At 35.0% G+C, this 25,423-nt stretch overlaps 1 protein-coding gene across 6 annotated transcripts in view; it reads right to left on the bottom strand.

Moving 5' to 3' along the window:
* INTS6 (integrator complex subunit 6) overlaps nt 1-25,423 on the bottom strand; it is a 110,928-nt gene that overhangs the window by 33,620 nt on the left and 51,885 nt on the right. For all 6 annotated transcript variants that reach the window (XR_003682505.2, XR_008618943.1, XM_028497279.2 and 3 more), the window contains 8 exons: nt 17,496-17,679; nt 12,067-12,192; nt 10,485-10,639; nt 6,554-6,706; nt 5,512-5,644; nt 4,488-4,582; nt 2,582-2,692; nt 1,319-1,534 (listed from right to left, as the gene is read on the bottom strand). Coding sequence is in view for 4 of the 6 variants with exons in the window: in XM_028497279.2 (XP_028353080.1) it covers nt 1,319-1,534; nt 2,582-2,692; nt 4,488-4,582; nt 5,512-5,644; nt 6,554-6,706; nt 10,485-10,639; nt 12,067-12,192; nt 17,496-17,679 (1,173 nt within the window). In the remaining 2 variants the exon portion in view is untranslated. The remainder of the gene's footprint in view (nt 1-1,318; nt 1,535-2,581; nt 2,693-4,487; nt 4,583-5,511; nt 5,645-6,553; nt 6,707-10,484; nt 10,640-12,066; nt 12,193-17,495; nt 17,680-25,423) is intronic.

Here is a 25,423-nt window from a genome sequence, read left to right as displayed (position 1 = left end):
GGCCCCACCCGTGGCGAACCACAGGCTCCGGACGCGCAGGCTCAGCGGCCATAGCTCACGGGCCCAGCGGCTCCGCGGCATGTGGGATCTTCCCGAACCGGGGCACGAACCTGTGTCCCCCGCATCAGCAGGCGGACTCTCAACCACTGCGCCACCAGGGAAGCCCCCTCAGTATGGTTTTAATTTGCATTTCCCCAGTGGCTAATAATGTTGAACATCTTTTTATGTGCCTGTTCAAGTTTGTATATGAGCTGTCTGTTCAAATATTTTGTCTGTTTTTTTTATTGGATGTTTGTCTTTTTATTATTGAGTTCTATGAGTTCTTTATATATTTTGAAACAAGTTCTTTATTCAATACATGCTTTTCTCCCAGGCTGTAGCTTGCCTGGGAGAAACATCAAAGTTTCTTCTGAAGACAAAAATTTCAATTTTAATGAAGTTCTATTTATCAAGTTTGTGTGTGTGTGTGCTTTGTGTGTTATATTTTAGAAAACCTTCATTGACCCATAATCCAACATCTTAAAGATTTCTTCCTGTTCTGTTGTAGAAGTTTATAGTTTCAGTTCTTATATGTATGACTATGATCACTTCAAGTAATGTGAGGTAAGGGTCAAGTTCATAATTTTGCATATGGATAGCCAATTGTTCCCAGGCTATCTGTTGAAAAGACTGTCTCCTAACCCACTGAATTATTTTGGCACCTTTGTTAAAAATCAATTGACTCTACGTGTGAGGGCCTACTTCTGTTCTACTGATCTATATATTTTTCCTTATGCCAACAACACAACAGGTTGATCACTGTAGCTTTACAGTAACTTCTAAAATTAGATAGTGCAATTCTTCCAGCTTTATTCTTTTCCAAAATCGTTTTAGCTACTCTAGGACCTTTACACTTCCATATAAGTTTTAGAATCAGCCTGCCTGTTTCTACAAAAAGACTATTGGGATGCAGATCTCTTTAATGAGTATTCACAAAGCACTTCAGGATCATGCTGTGTACCCAAGGTCAGCACTACAAAAGTACCAAACTACAGTGAACTCTACCATTAGCTATGTAACTTTAGGCAATCTCTAAGCCTGTTTTCTCGTCTATAAAATGAATGGGATGGTTTGCTCTTTGCAGTCCATCCATTCATCCACTCACCATGTACAGTGTTTAACTCTAAAATCTAATGATTCAATAATAATATAATTGATCATTATTCTGTGGAGGTACAGAAGTTCGGACAAACCGAGTATCAGTTAACAGAAAATCTGCCACATTCAACAATATAACAGACTATTAACTACATCAGTACTAAATTCACATAACCATTACCTTATTGAGCAAAGCAACTTGGAACCCAGTGTATTCTTTCATATTAAGGTCTAGCAGTCTGTGAGGAACATCCTCTGAAATTCCCTGGAGCAGCTGTTGAAAATCTTTCCTATAAGCCATTGATAAACCATGTGATCTGCTTCGGACTTTAATTCCAGTTTCCTGTACTACTTTTTTGCCTACAGAACCGATGACTCGATCAGATTCTATTTTCGCCTAAAGCAAAAAAAAAAAACCACAAAAGTTGTCCTGACATAATCTGAAGTGGTAAATTAAATGCTAATCGTTTTGGTCTTCCATAAATTAAGTATTTATTATATTTTAAAAGTACATAAGAAATTAAAAACTCTACTTAAGTAGAGAAGTTTATGTCAAGTCCTTGGTAAACTGAACATAGTTTAAACAATAATGTCTTAAGATTTTAAATCATCACGATTCTTACCTTTTGGAGCAGGGTACACAAACACAGCTTCAATTTATTTTATTTATTAAATACCCACTACACCTAAACCATGAAATGTAAATGTACCCTAAATAAAAATATATATTTCCAATTCAGAAGTGAAATAAAATTAGAAAAAAAAAAAATCTCATCAATATTTACTTAAAGACATTATTACTAGCACATAACTAAATGTTCATAGATATGGCAAACACTGATGGAGTTTTTCACTGGAAAGCAAATAGCAGTATTTTGATTCTTTCCAACCTACATTTCAATTAGCACTTGAAGTAGAGATGGCAGAAGTACTGGAAAAATTGTGTTTTATACAATTTTAATAACTTGGCAGTCGAAGTGTATACTGCTTGACTACTGTAGTATCTATTAACATGATTTATGCCCAAAATGACAAAATTCAGTATTTTTACAAATATTTGAAAAGAAACTCCCATTTTGAAAGAAAAAGCTATAGGTTTAAAACATAAAGCAAAAGAAACTGACTTTTTTGTCTAAGAAAAACAACTTTCTAACATAAATTTCCCAAAAGAAAACCAAGAATGTTCACATACAGGAAGGCTAGGACCACATTAATAAAGCCATTTTCACAAACTAGGAATTATTGCTTGAAATTATCATTTCAAAACATAGCATACCATTTACTTGAGACAGAATTATGTTAATATATGATATACATGGTTTTAAAATTTAATACATTAATATGATGGAATTCTATTAGAATCATCAAGAACTAACATCTGGCCTATTGACCACCTTAGCCAAAACCATTCAAAATACTTAATGGCTCTATTTCTTAACATTACCTGCTGACTCAATTTTTTGAGGTATGAAATGACACTGTAACTAAGTCCATATTCCATACTGTCTGCTATTAGGTTAGGTGCTCCCATCATTCTAACAGCTTTCTTCAAAGGCTACAGGAAAAAAGAAAATACCACTCAATCCTGAGCTTGTCAAAAACTTATAGCTATATGTATTGTCAATTTTGAAAATTCCGCCTCCCAAAATGTCTCCTTTTCTTCAATAAGAGTCACATAATCTTATTTGTACTTCATTAAAATGTTTGTCAGTGGTATGAAAGGCAGTTTGAAATACTAAACAAGGATTAGAGGCTATAATAACACCCAGAGCAAGAAAGGGTGAAGTCCTGGACTTCTTGGCATCATTGGAGACACTAAGTTTAGAAGAAGAGGGCAGGAGATTCATTGCAGAGGTTGATTTGATAGAACTCGGGTAGTAAGTAGAAAGAGGAGTCAAGGAAAATAGAAGATTTCTACCTTGGGTAACTGGAAGAGTTGTGGCTCGACCCCTCACTAGCTTTGTGACCCTGTACCACGTAATATAACCCCTTTGTGCCTTAAGTTTCTCATGTGTAAAATGATAATAGTAGTATCTACCTCATAGGGTTGTCATGGGATTAAATGAATTAATACATGTAAATACATCTGGCACACAGTAAGCATTCAGTAGGTATTAATCATTACTACCACTATCATTAGCTGAGCTGAAAAACCAGAAACAAGCTGTGAAGGAAAAACGAGGAGGCAAAAATCATCTAATATTTACTATGGATGTGATATAGTGATTTTCAATTGTAAGGACTAATAGAGAGCCACTTTGTGCAAGGAAAAATATCACTAGCAGGACTGTCTAGCCCATGTGAATGGGACAGAGTCAGAAAAAGGATGATAACCACCCAATGACATATTAGAAAGTGTACAAAGGCACTGGTGTCAAACTGGAATCAAATCCCAGATCTGATATTTAATATTCATGTGGCTTTGGCTAAATCCTCCCAGTTGCTATGAAACATAGGAGTCAAACATATGCAACAGTTCATATTCAAGTGTTTCTTCCTTTTCCCTCTCTTACATAGCAGGCACTATGTGCTAGACACACACAACTTTTCTCTTACAACTATAACATATGATTTTCAAAGTTCAAGAAATTAGTGTTCTTATTAGGGACCATTTAGAAAGATTAGTTACAGTCAAATACTGTAACATTCCTGCAGTAAAAGCAGAAGTAATGTTTTAAAGTGCTTTTAGTGTAGGTCTTTTTGTTAAGAAGCTACTTTTCACAAAATAAATAAAGTAATATATTTAATAATATATGCATTATTGGTCCTATCTATTATGATACACTAGGTTTTAAGTAATATTTCTGGAGACTTAGGGACTAATGCAACACAAACCTTTTTTTGTACCCTTAAAGGGAAATAATTATAAAACTGCAATTTTAAAAGGTAGTATAACAATTGAGGTTAAAAGCTTAAATTGTAAAGCCAGGCTGCCTGGGATTGAATTCCTGACCCCCAAATATTAGCTATGTAGCCTTGGATGAATTATTTAATCTTTTAGTGCCTCAGTTTCCTCATCTGTAAAATAAGAACAGTGATTTCTGCCTCATAGGGTTACCATATAAATTAAATGAGGTTAATACATGCTTAGGATAGAACCAGGCCTGGGTAACCATTTATATATATATATATATATATATATATATATATATATATTCTCATTATCATCATTATTCTGCAAATCACTGAAACATTTCTTTCCCATTACATTTATATGGGTCATTTGTACACTCAATTTTCATGACATTTATTCTATAACAGCAATAAATAAAAGTTTTAATACCTACAGTAAACTATAAGCATAATATAAAATTTTATAACAAGTTCTATTTTAACAATAATATTCTTACCCCAAGATAGTAGGGAGGCATTGTCTTCAAATAACTTTCAAATGACTGTCTCCATTTCAATGTTGGTTTTGCCTTATGTACTTTAAACAAGTCATCTATAAATTTATAATGTGAACAAACTATCATCATTCATTGTTTTCACACACGAAAATCAAGTCAAATAAGTTTCATTTTTAAAGTCTGCTTTCTTATTTATATAAGAGAGAGAGGAACATCTGACCTATATTTTTAACAAAATTAAAGGTGGTAAAATTTTTGGTTCTGGCATTTTTGAGTAGTAATACCACTTTAAAAATAAAAAGGTGCCAATTATGGTCTAAAATTAAATGTAATAATAAAGGTAGAATCAGAAAATACACAAGGAAAATCTAGATATGAAACAGATTTGAAGACAGAAACAAAGTATGCATGATGTTTTCTATAAAATATACCTACTAATATTTTGTCTGTAACCTTTAAATCTGATGTAGTTCCATGAAGGGAAAGATGTCTTCTCCAACAGTACCCCTCAAAAAATTATAGCCAAATGGTCCCCAGAAACCAACTTTAGGCTTATCATATTATTTTAGAACAAATTCATCATTTAAAATAATTTGCCAAATGAAAATTAAAAGTATAGATAAATCCTTAGAAAATACTCAGATCTTATAAATATGATATGCTTCTACAAAATGTCTAATTATTTACTGAATACAAAGCCTGCATTACTAATTCTAACTATGTAAGAAATCTAATTGCAAAAAACTTAGAGAATACTTAATTTAGAAACTTAAAATATAACATCTTCAATAGTTTGCAGAATCAAAAGTAGTTTGACACTGACTTTCAATTTACCAGAAACATGCACGGGTTGCTATAACACAACCTTATACAGCTCCAGTATTTTAGAGTATTAAAAAAAAAAATCTTCATTAATTTCCAGAAGACAAGAAAACTTAGAAAGGGAGGGACGTTCCCAAAGTTTGTTTTTAGGAAAAATTTGTATGTACGCTAAGCCACAGAGAATGTGATGAGAATAACTTACCTAAAAGGGGAAGGAGGACTGGGTAATTGTAAGGCATCACAAATAAGTTGACACAGTTCAGTGCTGTACTGGCTTTCAAGTAACCAAAGGGATGGCCAAGTTCGCTATATTTTGCACTATTGCTCACATATACCTGTTAAAAAGGAGTAGTTAAAACTTCACATTTAATAACCTTTACAGAATGTTATATAAACCACGGATTCAATTTAACTTTTTAAGAAACATCAAATTAAATTTTTAGAGATTCTCATACTGAGTGAAGCAAGTCAGACAGAAAGACAAATATCATATGATATTGCTTATATGTAGAATCTAAAAAAAGGCTACAAATGAACTTATCTACAAAACAGAAATAGAGTTACAGATGTAAAAAATAAAACTTATGGTGTGGGGAGTGGGGAGGGATAAATTGGGAGACTGGGATTGACACATACACACTGCTATATATAAAACAGATAACTAATAAGGACCTGCTGTATAGCACAGGGAACTCAACTCAGTACTCTGTAATGCCGTATATGGGAAAAGAATCTAAAAAAGAGTGGATAGGGCTTCCCTGGTGGCGTAGTGGTTGGGAGTCCACCTGCCAATGCAGGGGACACAGGTTCGAACCCTGGTCGGGGAAGAGCCCACATGCCGTGGAGCAACTGAGTCCATGCGCCACAGCTACTGAGCATGTGCTCTGGAGCCCACGAGCCACAACTACTGAGCCCACGTGCCACAACTACTGAAGCCTACACGCCTAGCGCCCGTGCTCCACAACAAGAGAAGCCACCACGATGAGAAGCCCGCGCACAGCAACAAAGAGTAGCCCCTACTAACTGCAACTAGAGAAAACCTGTGCGCAGCAACAAAGACCCAGTGCAGCAAAAAAAAAAAAAAAAAAAAAAGAAAAAAAAAAAAAGAGTGGATATATGTATATGTATAACTGATTCACTTCGCTGTACACCTGAAACTAACACAACATTGTAAATCAATTATACTCTCAATAAAAATTAAATAAATAAATAAAATTTTAAATCGCTATAGTTGTTCAGCTCACCTGCCAACAGGTTTGAGGAGATTTTCTTTCCAGGATAAATTGAGTCAGCGGTGAAGGTTCCAACTCATATTTGTCAAAAGGCAATTTGTCAATAACCATAGGTTCACAGTCTGTACAGGAAAACTTCACTACAGGATGAGATGTACGAGGTGGCTAGACGGGAAAGTCTTATTATTACTCTTTCACAAAGTACCAGAAACAAACTCCTTTTTAGTATCCCTCACTACCAAAGTTTACTCAGTTTCTCAGTTTTACTAGTGAGAATTTAATTTACTACCAAAAGCACCACTAAGCTGAAAGAAAATACTTAAAAATGTAATGCTTAAATTATATAATATTCACAAGAAAAAAAACACTTCAAAATCTATACAGAATTAAAATTTTCGTTAAGTCTTAAAATCAAATTTATCAGAAAAATTAAATGCAAAATTTTGGAATTAAATAAGTGATCATTAATTTTTATATCTAAGAAACAACTAATTTAATAGAAACCTTCCTAAGTCCTCAGTTGTAGGAATTTAACTACTTAGCTTCCAAATTGATGACACACATTGATCAGTACAAATTTTTGAATATACATTAGGGCATATACATATTTATACTTGTAAATTATTAATTTATAGGTACATAATAAAATATATACCAAAATAATATTAAAAATAGAAAAGAGTAAACATACATAGAAGTTCTAATGCTTTCCTTCCCTATTCCAGCAGACTGTATTGGTTACCCCTGTGTTAAATACACCCTACTTTGGAGGCCCTGTTGTAGAGCTGCAAAAACCACAATACTTTAAAGGAAAAAAAAAGCAAGTTATTCTATTTTCCCCTTAACAGTCTCCTTCCTAAAAATCTCACCAAGTGAAGATTGGTGAAGAAAATATGAGCTATGAAGAAATAATGTGAAATTTCACAGCTATAAAGGACTCCTTTTGCCCTCAGTTACTATCTACATATGCTGGTGGCTCCCAAATCTACTGTATAGGGACCAGATCTCTCTCATTTCTCTTATGTATCCAACCACCTACTGTACATAACCTGAATTTTCTATAGGTCCCTCAAATATATTATTACCCAATTCATTATTTCACCCCCAAACCACAAAACCTGTTCTAAAAACCTAGATGTTAGCCTTAATATCTCCCTCTTATCCTCCATACCTGTCACAAAGAATTAGATTAAATGATACCACAAATCCTAAGCCACTTAGCAGAACACATAAACATGGCAGATGCTCACTATTTTAGTTACTGCCCTCTGTCAATGCTAAATTCTCATCTCTCTAAAAATTTACCTGCTAGTTCTTACCACTCTAATTCATGCCTTCATCATTTCTCAGACTATATTAGTACAACTGTTCATTTTTAATTAGTCTCCCTAATTAGTCAGCGCCCTCCAATCAATCCCATGGCCATGAAAGATAAATATAATCATGTAATTTTCCTAACTCAAATTATTGGGTAAAAATAGCAGCCAACCACCTAAAAATAGGGCCAGATCCTTTTCTTTTAATATTGTTTTACAAAGAGCCTTGACAATACGGTCCCCATCTGCCTTTTAACCACCATACCATGTACACCCTGTGCTCCAGCCATACCAAAACGACTTGCAGTTGCCCAAACAGATCATTATCTTTCATGCCCTTGTGTTTCATATGTTATCACAAGCTGCTTTACTATTTTCTCCCTTGCATAATGCAAACAAACTAAGTTTTGAAGACTGAACTGGCAAGGCAAGTACCAACCTCTAAGAAACTTCTTCCCTGACACAGTCTCACCATGTACCCCAAACACACACCAGGCAGTTAGGCACCACCTCCTCTGGGTTCTGCTCTGCCCCCTATGACAGTTAGCACACTGTACTCTATTATGTTTATATGACTGACCTTCCTATGGAATGCTAAGGTTCCAGAGGGGAAGTACTGTTTTGCTCCTGTGCCTAGCATGTAGCTGACATACAGCATATTGAATGGGTCTGTGAAACTCACCTATTTTTTTGCATGACAATATTGAGATCCAAAAAGAAAAGTGGGGGCATTTATTATTTCATTTAATCCCCAAAATAATCCTATGAGATAGGAGTTATTATCTCTATTTAACAGATGGGAAATTGAGGATTAGAGAAGATAATTAACCAAAGACACATGGCTAATAACTGGTAGAGCCATGATTCAAATTCAGAACCAGTCTCTAATAAATCACATTTAATTTCAGTATCAATAATTCTTATATGAAATACTATTATTTCTAAAAATTTCATTTCCCCTCAAATATCCTTCAGTTACTAAATTTTGCCAGTTCTTTCTAATACTCTCTCTCTTTTTTTTTATCATTCTCTCTTCCATCATCTTAATTCAAACTCTTACATTAAGTGAACCAAAGCAATAGCCCTCTAGGTAAATAGCTTACCTTCCAGTTCATGTAACAACCACCAGATTAATTTTCCGAAAGGAATACACTGTTAAAAATGTCTTCAGTTCTATGAACCCTATTAAGAAAAGCTCAAATTCCTTCCTTAACCTTGCACGTAAAGTCATGAGCAATTTGGTTTATTTAATAGTACTCTCAATGTCCTACATACATATTATGACCCACCTATCCTCACAGTTACTTTCCATTCATCTAAATTCACCTTGCTCTTTTTTACTTCCATACTTTTTTCTCACACAGTTTCCTCCTCCAACTGAAATCCTACTGACACTTCAAAATCCTCTATGGCTTGTAACAATTTGTAATAGACCACTAGAGCAATATTAATAGATAATGCTTGTGATACTCGTTTTGGATTTCTTCCTATTAGGACTTAACAAGTACCATATGTACTACTGTAAGTGTCAAATAAACATAATAGAATGAATAACCAACAATATAATATTTCATATAAATATGATATCTGTTCTGTAAGAATTTTGAAAGGGCTCTAGAGGAGAAAGTAATATGACCAAAGAAATTGAGAGCTTCTCTAAAGCCAGACTAAAAAACTATGATGGTTCAATCCAAAAAAGAAAGAAGATACCTCACTGAAATGTATAAAAACTTAATTTCATGTACTACATTAAATCCCTAATGAATAAAGGAAATATCACTTTATAGACCTTGTATAGAATAAAAGTAGAAATTATCCTAAAGAGTTGATATCGGTTTAAAGCATAAAAGGTTTCAAAAAGAGTTCAATTTAATTCATAAATGATAGCTGCATGAAACATTATTAAAGACTGCTTAATGATCTTTGAAATACAACTCTTATCTTCTACGGGTAACATCAAAAGAACCACTGTCATATCCCATGGCGTCCTCAGTTACTACAAAATACACTAATCTGAAAAAAAGGTGTTAACAAGATTTAATAGATATTTGTATAAATTTACCCTATTATTATAAGAACCATACAGTGAACACTGATAATTCACCAGGATCATTCAACAAGCCTCACTGTTTCTAAAAATAATTCCTATAAACAAGACCAGAAAATCTTTGCTACCTTAAACCTCCAGACTGAAAACACTGAATATAACTAAAACTATGCAAGTCAACATGAATTTCTAAGACTAAGTCCTAAAACACTGCAGGCAAACCAACAGAATTATTTTCTAAGCCTTCATTTAAACTATATATTATGTCCCAGAGACAAATCCTCATGTTACATTATATTTAGAATCCAAAGAGAAGCTCTTGTTATATCTATGCTTCTGTAACCAGATGCCAATAATAAAAGCATAATGTTAGATTCTAAAGGAGACAGATGCCTTTTCTCTATTACTTCCTGATGAACAATACAGTACACTAAAGCAAGTAACAGCTCACCAGAGCACTCTGAGCGCTTGTCTAATTCCTATACAACAGCCACACCTTTGACTGACGGGAGCACTTAAAACTAGTAGGAAAAGCAGTTAACGGTTACTATTACAAAGTCACAGTCTCTCTGGTACTTACTAGTGTTGGAGAATTCTGATCTGGCCAAAAAGACTCTGGAACAGGCCAGTGACCTATAGGAACCCCAGTTTTAGGATTTGGTCTGACATATATGAGTTTGTGACAGCTATGCCAAGGCTGAGATCCCAAAGGCCTTGATACATCTGGCTGCCCATCTACGGCAAAGAAATCAAAGCAAAGAAAGTATGTATCATTAAAGGAAAAACATAAGCAGTTAAATTAGATCTACTATTACTTAGTAAAAATGTCTTAATACTTGTTCAATTCTGGATTTTCCTATTTTTCTTAAATGGTAGAATACTATCATGACTAAGGCTTAACATTTAGATTATATCAGAATTCACTAGAGAGTAACATCAGCAAATTCCAACTATGAGTTCAATAAGTGAAAGGAGGTCCCACAGCATCTTTTGCTTGTCCAATCAGAATATGTAAAACATACTTTATGGTAGATACTTGTTTAAAAATGACATGTTTTCCCCACTAGATGATAAGGGCAAACACTCAATTTCTTCACCATCATGCTTGGCTTAGTAAATACTAGGTTAAGTATTGCTAAATGAATATTTCTTTAAAATCAATCTTTTTAACTAAAGCCTAATAACTAAAACGAAAAGTTAATATGCAAATCCAGATTTGAGATGCCTACCTTTAATCTAAAACAATTCTAGAAAACAGTAACTCTCCTTAACAGTTCAGTAAACATTTACTTAGTGCCTAACTCTAAGCAAAGTCCTAAAATAATTTAAAAATAAATATATTCCATGTGTAACAATTCAATTTTTTTTTAAGTTTGTTTTTTTAAACCAGACACAGTATGCGATTTATATAATCTTACCATCTTCTGCTCCTTCCCTAGAATCCCTTCTGAGGGTACCACTTTCTCATCTCTATGACCTTTCTCTTCTCCCAATTACCCACTCTAGTGGATCACCTCTGCCAGTGCCATTAATGACTTTCTAATTCTTGTCATAAGCTATATCATACAAGGCAGAAGGTCCAGATGTAAACTGTCCATTGGTTCTGGTAAAACTCCTTATACCCTCTGGCTAATATAAATAGTTCATGATCACAAAATATTAGAATAAAGCCAGGTAGGGCTCAGCTAGACTTTAAAGGATCAAGCTGAATGGCAAAGGCTGGTTTCTCATTTTGGGAACCACACCAACCATTTGGTTCTGATCAGTCTGATCTTTAGAAAAAATGTAGCTAAGGAATTAAATAAACACTTAAGGTTGAACACTCTTGTGAATTAAGGAACATGGAAGAAGCATATATACTGGAGAAAGTCAGCATTACAATACTAAAAAGGAAATATGCTCATCTGTAAATGTTTAAAAAGGGTTTTGGGGCTTATAAATTTTCAGGCTATGAACAACCAATATAAAAAGGCGATACTACCAAACCACTATCATATTACCTTGACTTTCCTATTTAATCTTCCCTCTTTACCAACAGCTGTTTTGTCATCTTAATAATTTGGCCTGAACATTGACAAGGCCAAATCATAGTAATTTTTCAGTTCTAGTTGAATACTTGATAAAGCCAGTTTAAAATGTCTATAAGAGAAGTAAAATAATACCTTCTACAGGGGAAGGATCTGGTCCTGCTTTCTCAAAGTTTATTACCACTCCACTTTGTACTTTCTGCACCAAGGACTCCAGACACTGATTAAGCATTCTTGGAGAACATACAGAGTATGAACGGCCTGAAATAAAAAGAATAAAGTTGCAAAAATTCCTACTTTTAACAAAAAAGAACCATATTAGGGTTTTTGACAATACTGATTAACAAAAGTTCGATGATAAAGTTTGACCTTTTCATTATCTAATAGAAGAATAACAAAACAAAAATAGCTATTTTCAATCAATCAACAATTCCATTTTGTGAGAGTATGTAAATTTTTCTTTGTAATTAAAGGTATGTGGAAAATAGAAATCTTTGTGTGAACAAACCACAATGAAAAAAATCATTTTATATATATACACAATGTATTACATGAAATGAGATTTTTAAATATATATAAATATAAAAAATTATCTCCAACTGTTTTCCAACACAATTTATCTTTATTACACATACACAGCATCTGGTAACTAACCCCCCAAAATCTTACTCCTGCTTAACAAAAGTATTATCACTAAAGATTAATGCTAAGGACACAGATGATACTCAATAATTATTTAATTGATCTGCTGGCAGGTACTGCATATTTTAAGTGTTTGCACTTTAATATATAGATAGTAGCATGTGCTTTTCTGAATTTCATTTGGCTTACATACTTAGAAATTACCTATCTTAAGTGAATTTCCCTCTTGAATATTTTAACCTATAAAATTTTTAGTTCAGAAGCATTAAAATGCTAGTGATTAAGAAAAAATACCAGTGATCTTAAACAGGGATTTTTCAATAAATATATCTAGACCTGTGCTGTCCCATATTGCAGCCACTGGCCACATATGGCTACTGAAAACTTGAAACACGGCTAGTCCAAATTGAGATGTACAGTAACTATAACATACACACTGATTTTGTAGATGTAATATAAAGATAATGTAAAATATCTGAATAATTTTTAATTACCAATATCACATTGAAATATTTTGTATATATTGATTTAAATAAATATTATATAAATTAATTTTACCAGGGCTTCCCTGGTGGCGCAGTGGTTGCGCGTCCGCCTGCCGATGCAGGGGAACCGGGTCCGCGCCCCGTTTTTTTTTAGTTTTTTGGTTTTTTTTTTTTTTTGGCTGCGCCACTCAGCTTGTGGAATCTTAGTTCCCCAACCAGGGACTGAACCAAGTCCCTCGGCAGTGAAAGTGCAGAGTCCTAACCACTGGATCGCCAGGGAATTCCCTATCAGTTTCTTTTTAATGTGACACTATAAAATTTATAATTTATATATAATTATATATAACTTATATTTCTATTATCTGTACTGATCTAGACCAGTGCTGAAAACCATGACAACTAAAATTCTTTAATCAAACATCTTACAATGTTATTTGCAATAAGCTCAATATGGAAAAGTCCTATTCCTTAAGAAATTCAACGAATTATTACCAAACACGTTATATTATATTTGACATATCAAATTACTCATATCAATTTACACTCAACATGTGATTTGCTAAAGGCTACTCAGAAAAGAGAACATGAGGCAGTAGAGTGATTCAAATCCTCAGAGTCAGCTTAGAATAACAAGTATCGTATAACAAATGGCTTACCCTGAATACAACAATAAGAGCCGTACTTCTAAAAATACCCACCAATTACTGAGTGTCTATGTACCTGGCACTAATCACTCTATTAATTTATCCAATCCTAGCAACAATTGTATTGGTTATTTTCTCCATTTTACAAATGAGAAAACTAAAGCATGGAGAGATTAACTAATTTATTCAAGTTAGTATAGTAGTGCAGCCAAGATTCAAACCCTTACAAGGTATTAGACACTTTCATCTGGATATACCTTCTTCCCTGAAAACCATGATGTTAATTTGAAATCACTATTTAAAATAGAAAGCCTATATGGAACCACACTTATTTGAAAGAATTGGCAAATTAAAAATTTTTGAGTCTATTTGAACATATACATAAAACAATACATAAAAAGGCTGATCGTCTTAACACAAGAAGTATTTAGAAGATTATATAAAGGTTCAAAATCTTATTTCATGATATTTAAGCATATTCCCAAGATGTTAATAAAAAACAGAAGTTCTTAAGTATAAAATTGTGGCAATCCTCTCTACTCCCCTAACCTGTGTCATCAGCTAATTGATTAGGAAAATATAAGTAAAGAAGTTACGATCTTAGTATGAAATAAAATTACTAACAAAGACATTTTATGAAAATTGGAGAAAAAATAAACTTGAGTCATTTAGAAAATAACAAAAATTCATTAATTCTTTTGAAAGTTAAAGGAAATTTTGCCATCTTTACAAAGTGAACCTATAACCTATGTCATGTTTCTCTTATTCTTTATGTCAAAACTCACCTCTTGGAATGTATATAACACCTTGTATTGAAGGATAAAGTTTCTGGGATCACTAATAATATTTGTGAGAAAAGCACATACTTTCAAGTCAAGACGCTGGCTCACTTGTGTTTTAGAGGATCCCCCCCAAAAATCTAACCATAGTGAGTCTGAAGGCAGTAAAGTGAAACAAAGGAAAAAAAACTTTCCCCCAGAGAATACTAGATTAGCATTTTAGTAAAATGGATAAGAGACAAAAGGAACATTTCTAAGTTGGGCAACAGTTCTTATAGAGGCTAAGAAAGTTAAATTTATTTAATCTAGAAAAGTCTTACAATTTTTATAAAAAGCTTTTTATCCTCAATACTTCCACCAACATGTCTATTAGGCATTTTTAAAATTTGATGTCATACCTGCGCCTCTCCCAAACCTGCTTCTCCTCTGAGTAACCATCCCAGTACTTGGCATAGCCATTCACCTCCAATTGTTCAGGGCAACTGAATCATCGAGGAATCAGCCTGGATTCCTTCTTCCCTCATTGCCCTCAGTCTCTCCTTTCCATCAGACCACCTCTCACCCACCACCTCCAAACCTAACACTTTAGATCAAAGTACTATCATCTCTTCTGGTCTCCCTGCTTCCATTCTCACCACTTTACAGTATATTCTCATCCAGCAGCTGAAGTGATCTTTCAGAAACAGAAATCAGATGTCACCTCCTATAAAAAGCCCTCCAATGACTTCTCATCACACTTGGAAAATAAAAAATATTTATTATGGCCTAAAAGGCTATTCAATACTTGGCCCTTGCCTACCTCTCTAAACAAACCTGTTACTCTCTACTTCTCCCTACATAAGCTCCAGCCATATCAACCTTCCTGTTGCTCCCCAAAACATGGGGCATGTTCCTTCTCTTATTATTTCCTCAACCTAGATCTTTGTATGGCTTACTCCATTATTCAGATTTCTGTTCAAATGCTAACTAGACTTACTGTGGTGACCATTTCACAATGTATACAAATATCAAATCATTATGTTGTACACCTGGAACTAAAATATCTAAAAAAGAGAGAGGGTTGATGAACATGCTGTAACAATAATTTTAGAGGGATTAATATTTTTAAGATACAACCAGGGCTGATTTAATCCCTATTCAAACAACTGACTTTAACATCAAGGTTAGAGATATGCAAATGTAATTTATAAATAATTGTTGTTTTATTTACTTCTTTAGACAAAGAGTATAATAATCTCCAAGGACATGCAATATTTTAAATTGATTCAAACTGGGGTAAGCATATCCTTTAGGTTTATGGTTAAAAAAAAAAAAAAAAAGTCACCTCCTCAAAAGACTTACCAGGAATACTCATTCTCTGCCTCATTACCCTCTGCACCCTCACCCTATTTTTTTTTCTTGATAGTAAGGAGAACTCTCTGAAATATTATTTATTCATTTTACATGATTTCATCTGTCACACAGTCCAAAATGTAAGCTGTCTATCGTTCCTGCTGTATTCCCAGGATCAAAAACAGTTATTTGGCTAGAGTATTCATTAATTACCTGATAATAAAAGAAAAATGCTTACAATGACAATTATATAATTTTAAAGTATACATTAAAAATATAACAAAATATTAATTATTTTGGCAACACAGGCAAATTTCTTTCCAATTTTTCCTTAATGAACATGAATTGTTCTATAATGGAAAAAATAAATGTACACACACTACTCTTATCATCAAGTTTAAAAATGCACAGAATTATTAGCGGTGATTACATATTTGGATAGCACAACACCAGTGGATGTTAGCTTTTCTGTTATTTCTACTTTTCTGGTGTTTTATCCTCAAAACTTTTTTTAGTCAACATTCTTTGAAAATAAAGAAGAAAACATACTATTCATATAAAATGGAAAGGTGAGTGACATTTGAGCAGTTTCCCATTATTGCTAGCAGGAGCATGAAGAGAGGTAAATAAACCACTACATCAGAAGAGATTCAGGATGTATATTTGGGGAAAGCTCCCTAATTCCTTGACCAACTAAGTTTTCTGGGTCACTGAAAGATATTACCAACGGTGATTTCGGAATCTTCTTCTAAATTGTCTTTTTCACATACCTATCTATATGTGATACCCTTTTTGTCTGTGAAATTTGCAGATCTCCAATATCCACAAAATTTTAGAAGAAAGGCACCTAAAATATTAATTAGACTTTATATTTTCCTTTAACTTACACAGCTGCCTATGATAGAATCCCAATAGAGCACCGACAGTGTATGTAGACTATGTCACAGCCCCTGACACTGATGAAATAGTGGTATGCCAGACCTGGACATTTTAGTATCAAATTCCCTAAGCAAGAACTAAAATGTACCATGAAAGCAAGAATACCATGCCTGTCATATTCACTATGGAAGTCCTAAAGCATGGAACAGTGCTTGGTACACAGTAGGCACTCAATACATATTCATAGGAATTTAACCCACCTGTTAACCAATTCCACATCATAAAAGTTCTGAATCTCTTACATATTGTTTCAAGAAATCCACTAATGTTCACTGAGCACAGAGACCACCTGGACTAGCTGCTAAGAGCTCACTGCCTGTTTCCTCTAACCTATCTAGCTTCCTCTTTGCCTCCGGGGAAAACTGTACTTAACCAGGCATTAATCAATACATGGATAATGAGATGATTCTCAAAACATTTTTTCAGAGAAAATAATTCTACGGCATTTGTAAATCATTAGCAATCTTTGTAGATAAGAAAATAAGTTTAACAACTTCAAATACCAGCATTTTCTATATGGTTAGAAAAAAAATATCATGCATTATCAGACCCAATAGTATTCACATCCTATTCAAAACGAATCAAAGACCTTCATCAATGTAGTTTTAAAACCATCTATGTCTACTGACTTCTAATATTAATTTGTTGAACAAAAACAAACATGGAGATTTTGAAATGCACATTTTAAAACATTCAGATAAACTCTGCTTAAGTTACTGAATTACTGCCAGCAAAGAACTTACCGCCTGTCACTTCACACATTGGTGTGATTGCAGAGTCATCTAAAGGCACACCTGTCAACTGTTCTGATTCTACTGACATCGTGCCAGGCAACCGCAACACTAATGCAAAGAGTCTCTGATCCCAACGAAAAGGTTCCTTGGTCAATTCGCTTCCAGGCAAAGGAGAATTAAGAGGTAAATGGAGCTGAAAGGGGAAATAAAAAACAATAAGATTTCCAACACTATTTCTCCCAAAAAGGCTACATTAATGACACATATTAAAACTACATCATGAGTCATGAGTCTCCTATCATTCAAAAAAAAACAAGCTCAAAAACAAAAGCTTATATATATATATAAAATAGCATATAAGATATTATTACTTCAATTTTCTTAAGCTTTACTCAAAGAAGACCTCAATTGAAAAAAATCTATTTCTGTAATGCTTTTCAGATTTCAACATAACTCACCGCCAGGTGCTGGACTGTTTTTAAATAAATCATTTCAGTTAATCATTAAATCAACCCTATGATAAATATCTTAGGGTTCCTATTTTCTAGATTAAAAAAAAAATGGGGCTTAGAGACAGTAAATGATTTGGCCTCCCAGGTCCAAGTCAGTATTTTTTTTTCTTTTTTTTTTTAATTGATTAATTTATGTATTTATTTATTTATTTTTGGCTGCTTTGGGTCTTCGTTGCTGCGCGCAGGCTTTCTCTAGTTGTGTCAAGCGGGGGCTACTCTTTGTTGCAGTGCACCGTCTTCTCATTGCAGTGGCTTCTCCTGTTGCGGAGCACAGGCTCTAGGAGCGCAGGCTTCAGTAGTTGTGGCTCACAGGCTCTAGAGTGCAGGCTTAGTAGTTGTGGCGTACGCGCTTAGCTGCTCCACAGCATGTGGGACCTTCCCAAACCAGGGATCGAACCCGTGTCCCCTGCACTGGCAGGCGGATTCTCAACCACTGTCCCACCAGGGAAGTCCCGCAAGTCAGTATTTTTTTCTACCACGCCACAGTAGCCTCAAACACCTCCACAGTTAATGATTTAAATATGCTTCATTTCACACAAAACATATCTTCCCAAAGCGATTGCTTAAAAGTAAATTTTATCACTCTAGTTACATATTAAATGTATTAAAGGTAATGATTCTTACGACATTTGAGTAAAGGTAGAGGGTTTGGGGGTTTCTTCCATGTGTTTTTTAATCTATATCTCTCCCCATGCCCCTAGGACCTGCTCAATCAGAATCCAAGATTCTTAAGAATTTTTAAACACTTTAAAGTGATTCTAATGGCTACCTCTGAACCAACAGTCACAAGGTACCAACAGATCCACACATCAGTCTTAGCGTAAGTAAATGGGGACAACCAGACAATATGGGCCTCATGATGTGAAGTACATAACATTGAAAAAAGGAAGGAAAGAAAAAGGGAAGGAAAGGTTGAATCTGAATCTAACCAAGCCTTCAGTTCTAACCACCAGTTTACAGGGACAACTGCGGATACAGGATCAAGTTATCCACCACCACAGGGAGCAATCAGTCAAATCCAGAATGTTACAGGACAGATGACCTGGTTTCTCCAATGAATCAAATGGCACGAAAAAGCAAAGAGTGGGAGTGGGGAGGGCTGGTGGAACTGTTAGAGAATAAGAGACAAAACAATCAAGAGCAAAGATTTTTAAGACAATCAGGAAAATTTGAAATACATGTTACTGGTATTATTAATAACGTTTAAGTGTGATGATATAGTGCTTAGGAAAACAAAAGTGTTTATCACTTATAAAATTTTTTAAAAAAGAAATGAAACCTGGGATCAGCATACTCAGGGATTGATTTATACAAATATTGGAGTTTTCTTTAAAATACAGAACACATTTCAAAATTATCACTCTGCTGTATATACCTGAAACTAACACAACACTGTAAATCAACTATACTCCAATAAAAATATTTTTAATAAATAAAATAATCACTTCCAAATTAATTGCCAGAGTTTATACTACTTTTGTCAAAAACAAGACAAAATTGTATTGCTTACAGCCTTTCTATTTCTCACCTTGAAGATTTCTGAACTTGATAAATTAGGGATTGAAGTCATTCTACACTGACTTAAGAACTCAAGTTTCTTCAATGACTTACATTAAACCATTAAAAAAAAAAATCAGATTCAATTCTAAGAAGAGAGTTCCTAGCAAAGCTCTGCTAAAGTGGCACCTCTCTCCAAAAGACTCATGTCAAGAGAATCTGCTGCAAGATTCCTATATCAGGATCTGCCAAGATTTTGTGCCCATGGCTAAGAGTCATGAGCTTTTCTCCTGGCACTGATCGTACTTTTAAGGCATAAGTCAGAGGCAATAATAAGGAAGGACTCTTAAATTAAGAAATCTGGGCCAGGATGTTCCCTGAGGAAGGTTTTCTAACCTCAAAGCTTCTGTGACACTTGCAAAACAGCTTGGGAACTCCAAGACCTTGCTGCTATCACCACACCCTGCCGGAAGATAAATATCGAAGCACCAATGGCACTGGAGGAAGAAGATTTCAACTGTTAATGCAGTAGCTCTGGAAAGTAATGGATACGTGGACCTGTCTCAAGAATCCAGTGGATAACAGCACTGCAGAGACCTCATGTATATAAATAAATAGTGGATAGGACAACAACAGACCCCAAGTCATGTACACATACATACACAACTTATCAAGTAATGCTCACATTCTCTCTCTCTCTCTCTCACACACACACACACACACACACACACACACACACACACACACACCCCAATCAGATAATGATGAGAATTATCTTTTTATTGGCTGCACAATGCTAGATCTGGAATGTACTTCAAGTAAAACAAAAAGCCAAGGGTCACAAGCATATTTTACACATAGCAATATCAATTTTATAAACTTGTCAAATTTTTATTCATTTTTCTATTTCTTATTATTTCCGCCTTCCATATCACTACCACCCTCCCTCATCACCAAAGAGGCAGGAAAAACTCCTCTATAGCTGAAATGCGCTAGTAAAATAGGAAGGAGTGATGGCAAGCAAACAGGGACAGGAAAAAGATAAAAAAACCTCAGTGAAAAAATATTCTCAGGAGGGTTGAACTACTCCAAACCTAAAGTCTACAGTTGAAATTCTAGCAATGTCTTATAATCACCAAGAGAGGTCTTTCTGAATATGTGGACTTTGAAAATCAAGGCAAATAGCACATAAATCAAGTAGAAAAATATAAAATTAACCACTAGAAAAATGTGCAATAAATATGAATAGATAATTCCCAAAGTTAAAAATGGGCAACAAAAAAAAAATAATACCCGAGGAAACTCATATAGCCTATAAATATGTAGAAAGATGCTCAAATACACTAATCATCAGATAATACAAATTAAAGGCAAGATGCAAAATGATACATAAAGAAGAGCAGCTATTAACCAATTACTTAGTGTAGTTTTGTACATGTATAACATACACATATAGGAAAAGTAAAAAAACATGAACTGGAAGACTACACACCAAATTCATGATAATTGTTGCTGCTTAGATGGGGAAGAGGGAGGGAAATAACACTGAGTAAGGGAAGAAAAGAAACTGCACCTAACTATCTGCAATGTTCTCTTCCGTCCACTGAATTTTTAAAAATCCTCAACAAAAAAAAAATCAAAATGAGCAAATATGGCAGAAATTTTTGTATCACTTAATCTCATCCAGAATATTAGAATATATTAATATGCAAAAAACACAGTAAACTATCCATTCAAGCAGTTATCTATACCTCTTTTATAACAGTGTTATCATTTTTGTTTTGGTTTTGGTTTTTTTTTGGCTGCACTGTGCAGCATGTGGGATCTTAGTTCCCTGACCAGGGATCAAACCCAAGCCCCCTGCATTGGAAGCGCAGAGTCTTAACCACTGGAACGCCAGGGAAGTCCAACAGTGTTATCATTTTATAACAAAATTAAACACAAGAAAACTTCATACACGTCTCAACTCAATAAAAGGTAGATTAGATATAATCAGTAGCCCCAAAGCTCAGACATTTATAAGGACATTAACACAGAGTTCTGCTTATATTTACCTGGCTATTAAAATATACTGTAAGACAGTAGAATATTTCTTGAAAATTATGTTTGCTTTCTCTCATCATTTTTTATGCCCCTACCAAATATTAGGCATTTAGGGTTTGGAGGACTTAAAGATGCATGATAAAATATGGTCCCACTACTCTCAAGATTTCTGAGGACAGAGATCATGTTCCTAAAGGAACTGGTTTTAGAGATGTGTTTAAGGAGAAGCTGACAAACAGAAAGAAGAAGATACCAAAAAAAAAAAAAAAAAAAAAAAAAAAAAAAAAAAAAGGGGGGGCTTCCCTGGTGGCACAGTGGTTGAGAGTCCGCCTGCCCGCCTGCCGATGCAGGGGGCACGGGTTCGTGCCCCGGTCTGGGAGGATCCCACATGCCGCAGAGCAGCTGGGCCCGTGAGCCATGGCCACTGAGCCTGCGCGTCCGGAGTCTGTGCTCCGCAGCGGGAGAGGTCAAAACAGTTAGAGGCCCGTGTACCACAAAAATAAATAAATAAATAAAATTTTTTAAAAATAAAATTAAATTTAAAAAATCAAGTGTTGATATTTACGTAAAAAATAAACTAATTCTATTAAATGGAAAAAGAAATTTTAATTATAAAAATAACTACTTGTAGAAAAAATTTTAATCATCCATTTCTGAATCAATCTAGTGATTCTGAACCACTAATTACTAAATGTTATGAACATTTTAGATTATTTGTTTTTATAAAGCACAATCCTATGCTTTTCCCCCAGTTACTCTTTGATGAAAAGAGGCACTTTTCTCCCTCTTGCTATTCACTTCCAGTTCTCTAGTACATGGGTAATAACAACAATAAAAATAAACAACAATAACTGCTAGCATAATGAGCACTATGTATGTGTCAAGCAACATTCTAGGAGCTTTTCATATTTATAACATGTTTATAACAAACCAATGGGGTAGGTACTATTATTATCCCCATTTTAGAGACAAGTTGCAATGTAGGATATGTGTGTCAAGAGACAATACAGGGCTTCCTGGTGGCGCAGTGGTTGAGAGTCCGCCTGCCGATGCAGGGGACGCGGGTTCGTGCCCCGGTCCGGGAAGATCCCACATGCCGCGGAGCGGCTGGGCCCGTGAGCCATGGCCGCTGAGCCTGCGCGTCCGGAGCCTGTGCTCCGCAACGGGAGAGGCCACAACAGTGAGAGGCCTGCGTACCGCAAAAAAAAAAAAAAAAAAAAAGAATACAGACTCAAATAACCCCTGCTATATAATCAAATTTAGAGCATCAAAGAAGGACTGCAAATTTTAAGAACTGGATGAATCATGTGTAATTCAATAATACAGTAACTTTCCCATAACCATGACATTATTGGTCTTTATTAGGGTCTTCATAAGATTACACTTTGCAAAGCTTCAGTCTAATGGACTAATAAGCACAGAAAACTTTATACTAACCAAGTTTTATTTTTACTTGAATACAATTGAGGTTTTCTATATTATTATTTTAAATGGTTAATTTTATTGATCTCACCATTCCAGATTTCTTATATAATTACTTTGGTAGCTGACAGAAAAGGAAATATAACTTCAATTTAAATTGAGGAAGACTGTCCTACTTTTCCTTCTCTCCTTTGGATAACTATCTTACTGCCCTTTCTCACCTTTGAGTCTTTTCTGAATTTCTTATTAAAAAAAGAATACAATTTATTTCTCCATAGGTATGAAAAACAAAGGGCAGATTAGGAAGGTGATTGTCTATCATTGGGCATACTCAAACTTTATATACTTATAATAGTGCGACTTCCCCTTAATTTGTTTCATATTTGTTTATGGTTCAGACCCTAATTATTTGTGATTTTGCTAAGGCTGGACTAAAGATCAACTTAAATTTTAATCAGTTATTCTGTAAGTGCCTACCACAAGCATGGCATTATTTCAGGATTTAATAAGGACTCTACCAAGCCAAATAAGTAAGATTTGGATAACGTTTTAGCTAGCTCACTTTAAGATAACCAATTATAAAACTTCAGATAACCAGGATTCTCATACGTTATTACTTGTTTTTTAAATTTGCGGAATGTAAAAAATAAATAAATAAAAGTCAGCAAACAGTGAAAAAAGATAAAAGAAATCTCTTTTAAAAACATTTTTAATTCAGGACCCGAACGGATTTCTCCTGGCACACAACCTAACTCACTCCTGGATGATGATCACGTCATGAGAGTCAGGTGACTGATCTGTACCAACTCTTAGGAGGTTTCCCCTTGCAGCTGGATATTCTGCCAACTGGTTCTATTACTGAAGTAACTCATTATAAGTCCTTTAATAATTACACCTCCTACCTTAAGTTTTAATGACCTATTTCCCTGACCGCCTATCCCTCTCCAGTTTGAGAGAAGGCAGGGAGAGGGATCTGATTCTTTTCTGTGTCCCCCATAGTACCTGTCCCATTCCCACAGCCGAGGGAAAGGACTAGAGCAGTGCAGTGCGAGGAGCGCTGCAGAGCACAAGCACCAGTCAGTGTCCTGCCAACAACACCTGTGCTCCCCCCAGCCCAAACCGTACACAGATATGGATGCAAACACACAAACACAGATTCCACTGCCATTGTGCTGAGTCGCAGAAGCAGCTAGTCCTATCTCCAAGAGCTGAAGTACTATTCTTCCCCGATATATGAAACCAGCTGATCTCTATGTCCCTTGTATGTACCCACACATACAGGATATAAAGACACGAGCTGCAAAAATTTGCCTGACACCTACAGCAAGGGGTAGAGAAACAACCATTCCATATGGTGAAGCCATCAACAACTCCTGAATCGAGCTCAATGTACAATATTCACAATGAGAATTTACATACGGACATACTCCTACTGAGGCCACACAGAATACAACCTCATAAATTCTAGCCTTAGAATTTAGCGATACAAAGAGTGTGGTCATATATTCTTTCTTGCAAAAATTTTTTACCTCACACACCAAACCATAACTTGTCTTTATAGTTTAATGCACTGGCCTAGTATCAATGAACTTGGCACAGTATCAAAGAAGTAATTAGGTCATTTTTAATGCAAAATTTTTTTTTTTTTTTTGCGGTACACAGGCCTCTCACTGTTGTGGCCTCTCCCGTTGCGGACCACAGGCTCCGGATGCGCAGGCTCAGTAGTTGTGGCTCACGGGCCCAGCCGCTCCGCGGCACGTGGGATCTTCCCGGACCGGGGCACGAACCCGCGTCCCCTGCATCGGCAGGCGGACTCTCAACCATTGCGCCACCAGGGAAGCCCCCAAAATTTTTGTCATCATGTGGGGCATTTTTCTTAAATATTAAGAATGGGGATCACAAATCAAGCTATAACTCAGGAATTATTTCATGAAAGGCAACACAGCAGACACTGTAATTTCCTACCTTCAAGAACATGTAAATAATTATAATTTGTTATGATATGTACAATAGTAAAAGTATGCATGAGGTACAGAGGAATAATTGATTATTTGGGGGATGGACCAGCGAAGGCTCTCCGAGGAAGCAGCATTTGAGCTAGTTTGAAGAATGAAAAGTTTACTGAGAATCTACAACCTTTTGCAGATTGCAGGGCATGCAGAGTGAAGATCATGATCAAAAAGATAAAAGGCAAGAAATAACAAATACTGGGATAAAAAATTAAATTAAAATTCAGTATTGTTGGAGAGCAGCATACAAAGGAGAGAAACTGAAGATTTTAAGAAAGCCTTTAAGAATGGGTAAGATTTTCCTATATATAAATATTTTTTAAAAAGATAATGAATAAGGACCTACTGTATAGCACAGGGAACTCTTCTCAATACTCTGTAATGACCTATATGGGAAAAGAATCTACAAGAGTAGATATATGTGTATGTATAACTGATTCACTGTACTGTACTG

The sequence above is a fragment of the Physeter macrocephalus genome, chromosome 13 (genome assembly GCF_002837175.3).
Source record: "Physeter macrocephalus isolate SW-GA chromosome 13, ASM283717v5, whole genome shotgun sequence".
Lineage (NCBI taxonomy): Eukaryota > Metazoa > Chordata > Mammalia > Artiodactyla > Physeteridae > Physeter > Physeter macrocephalus.
Note: the sequence above shows the minus strand (reverse complement) of the source record. Positions and strands in the feature narration are given on the sequence as shown.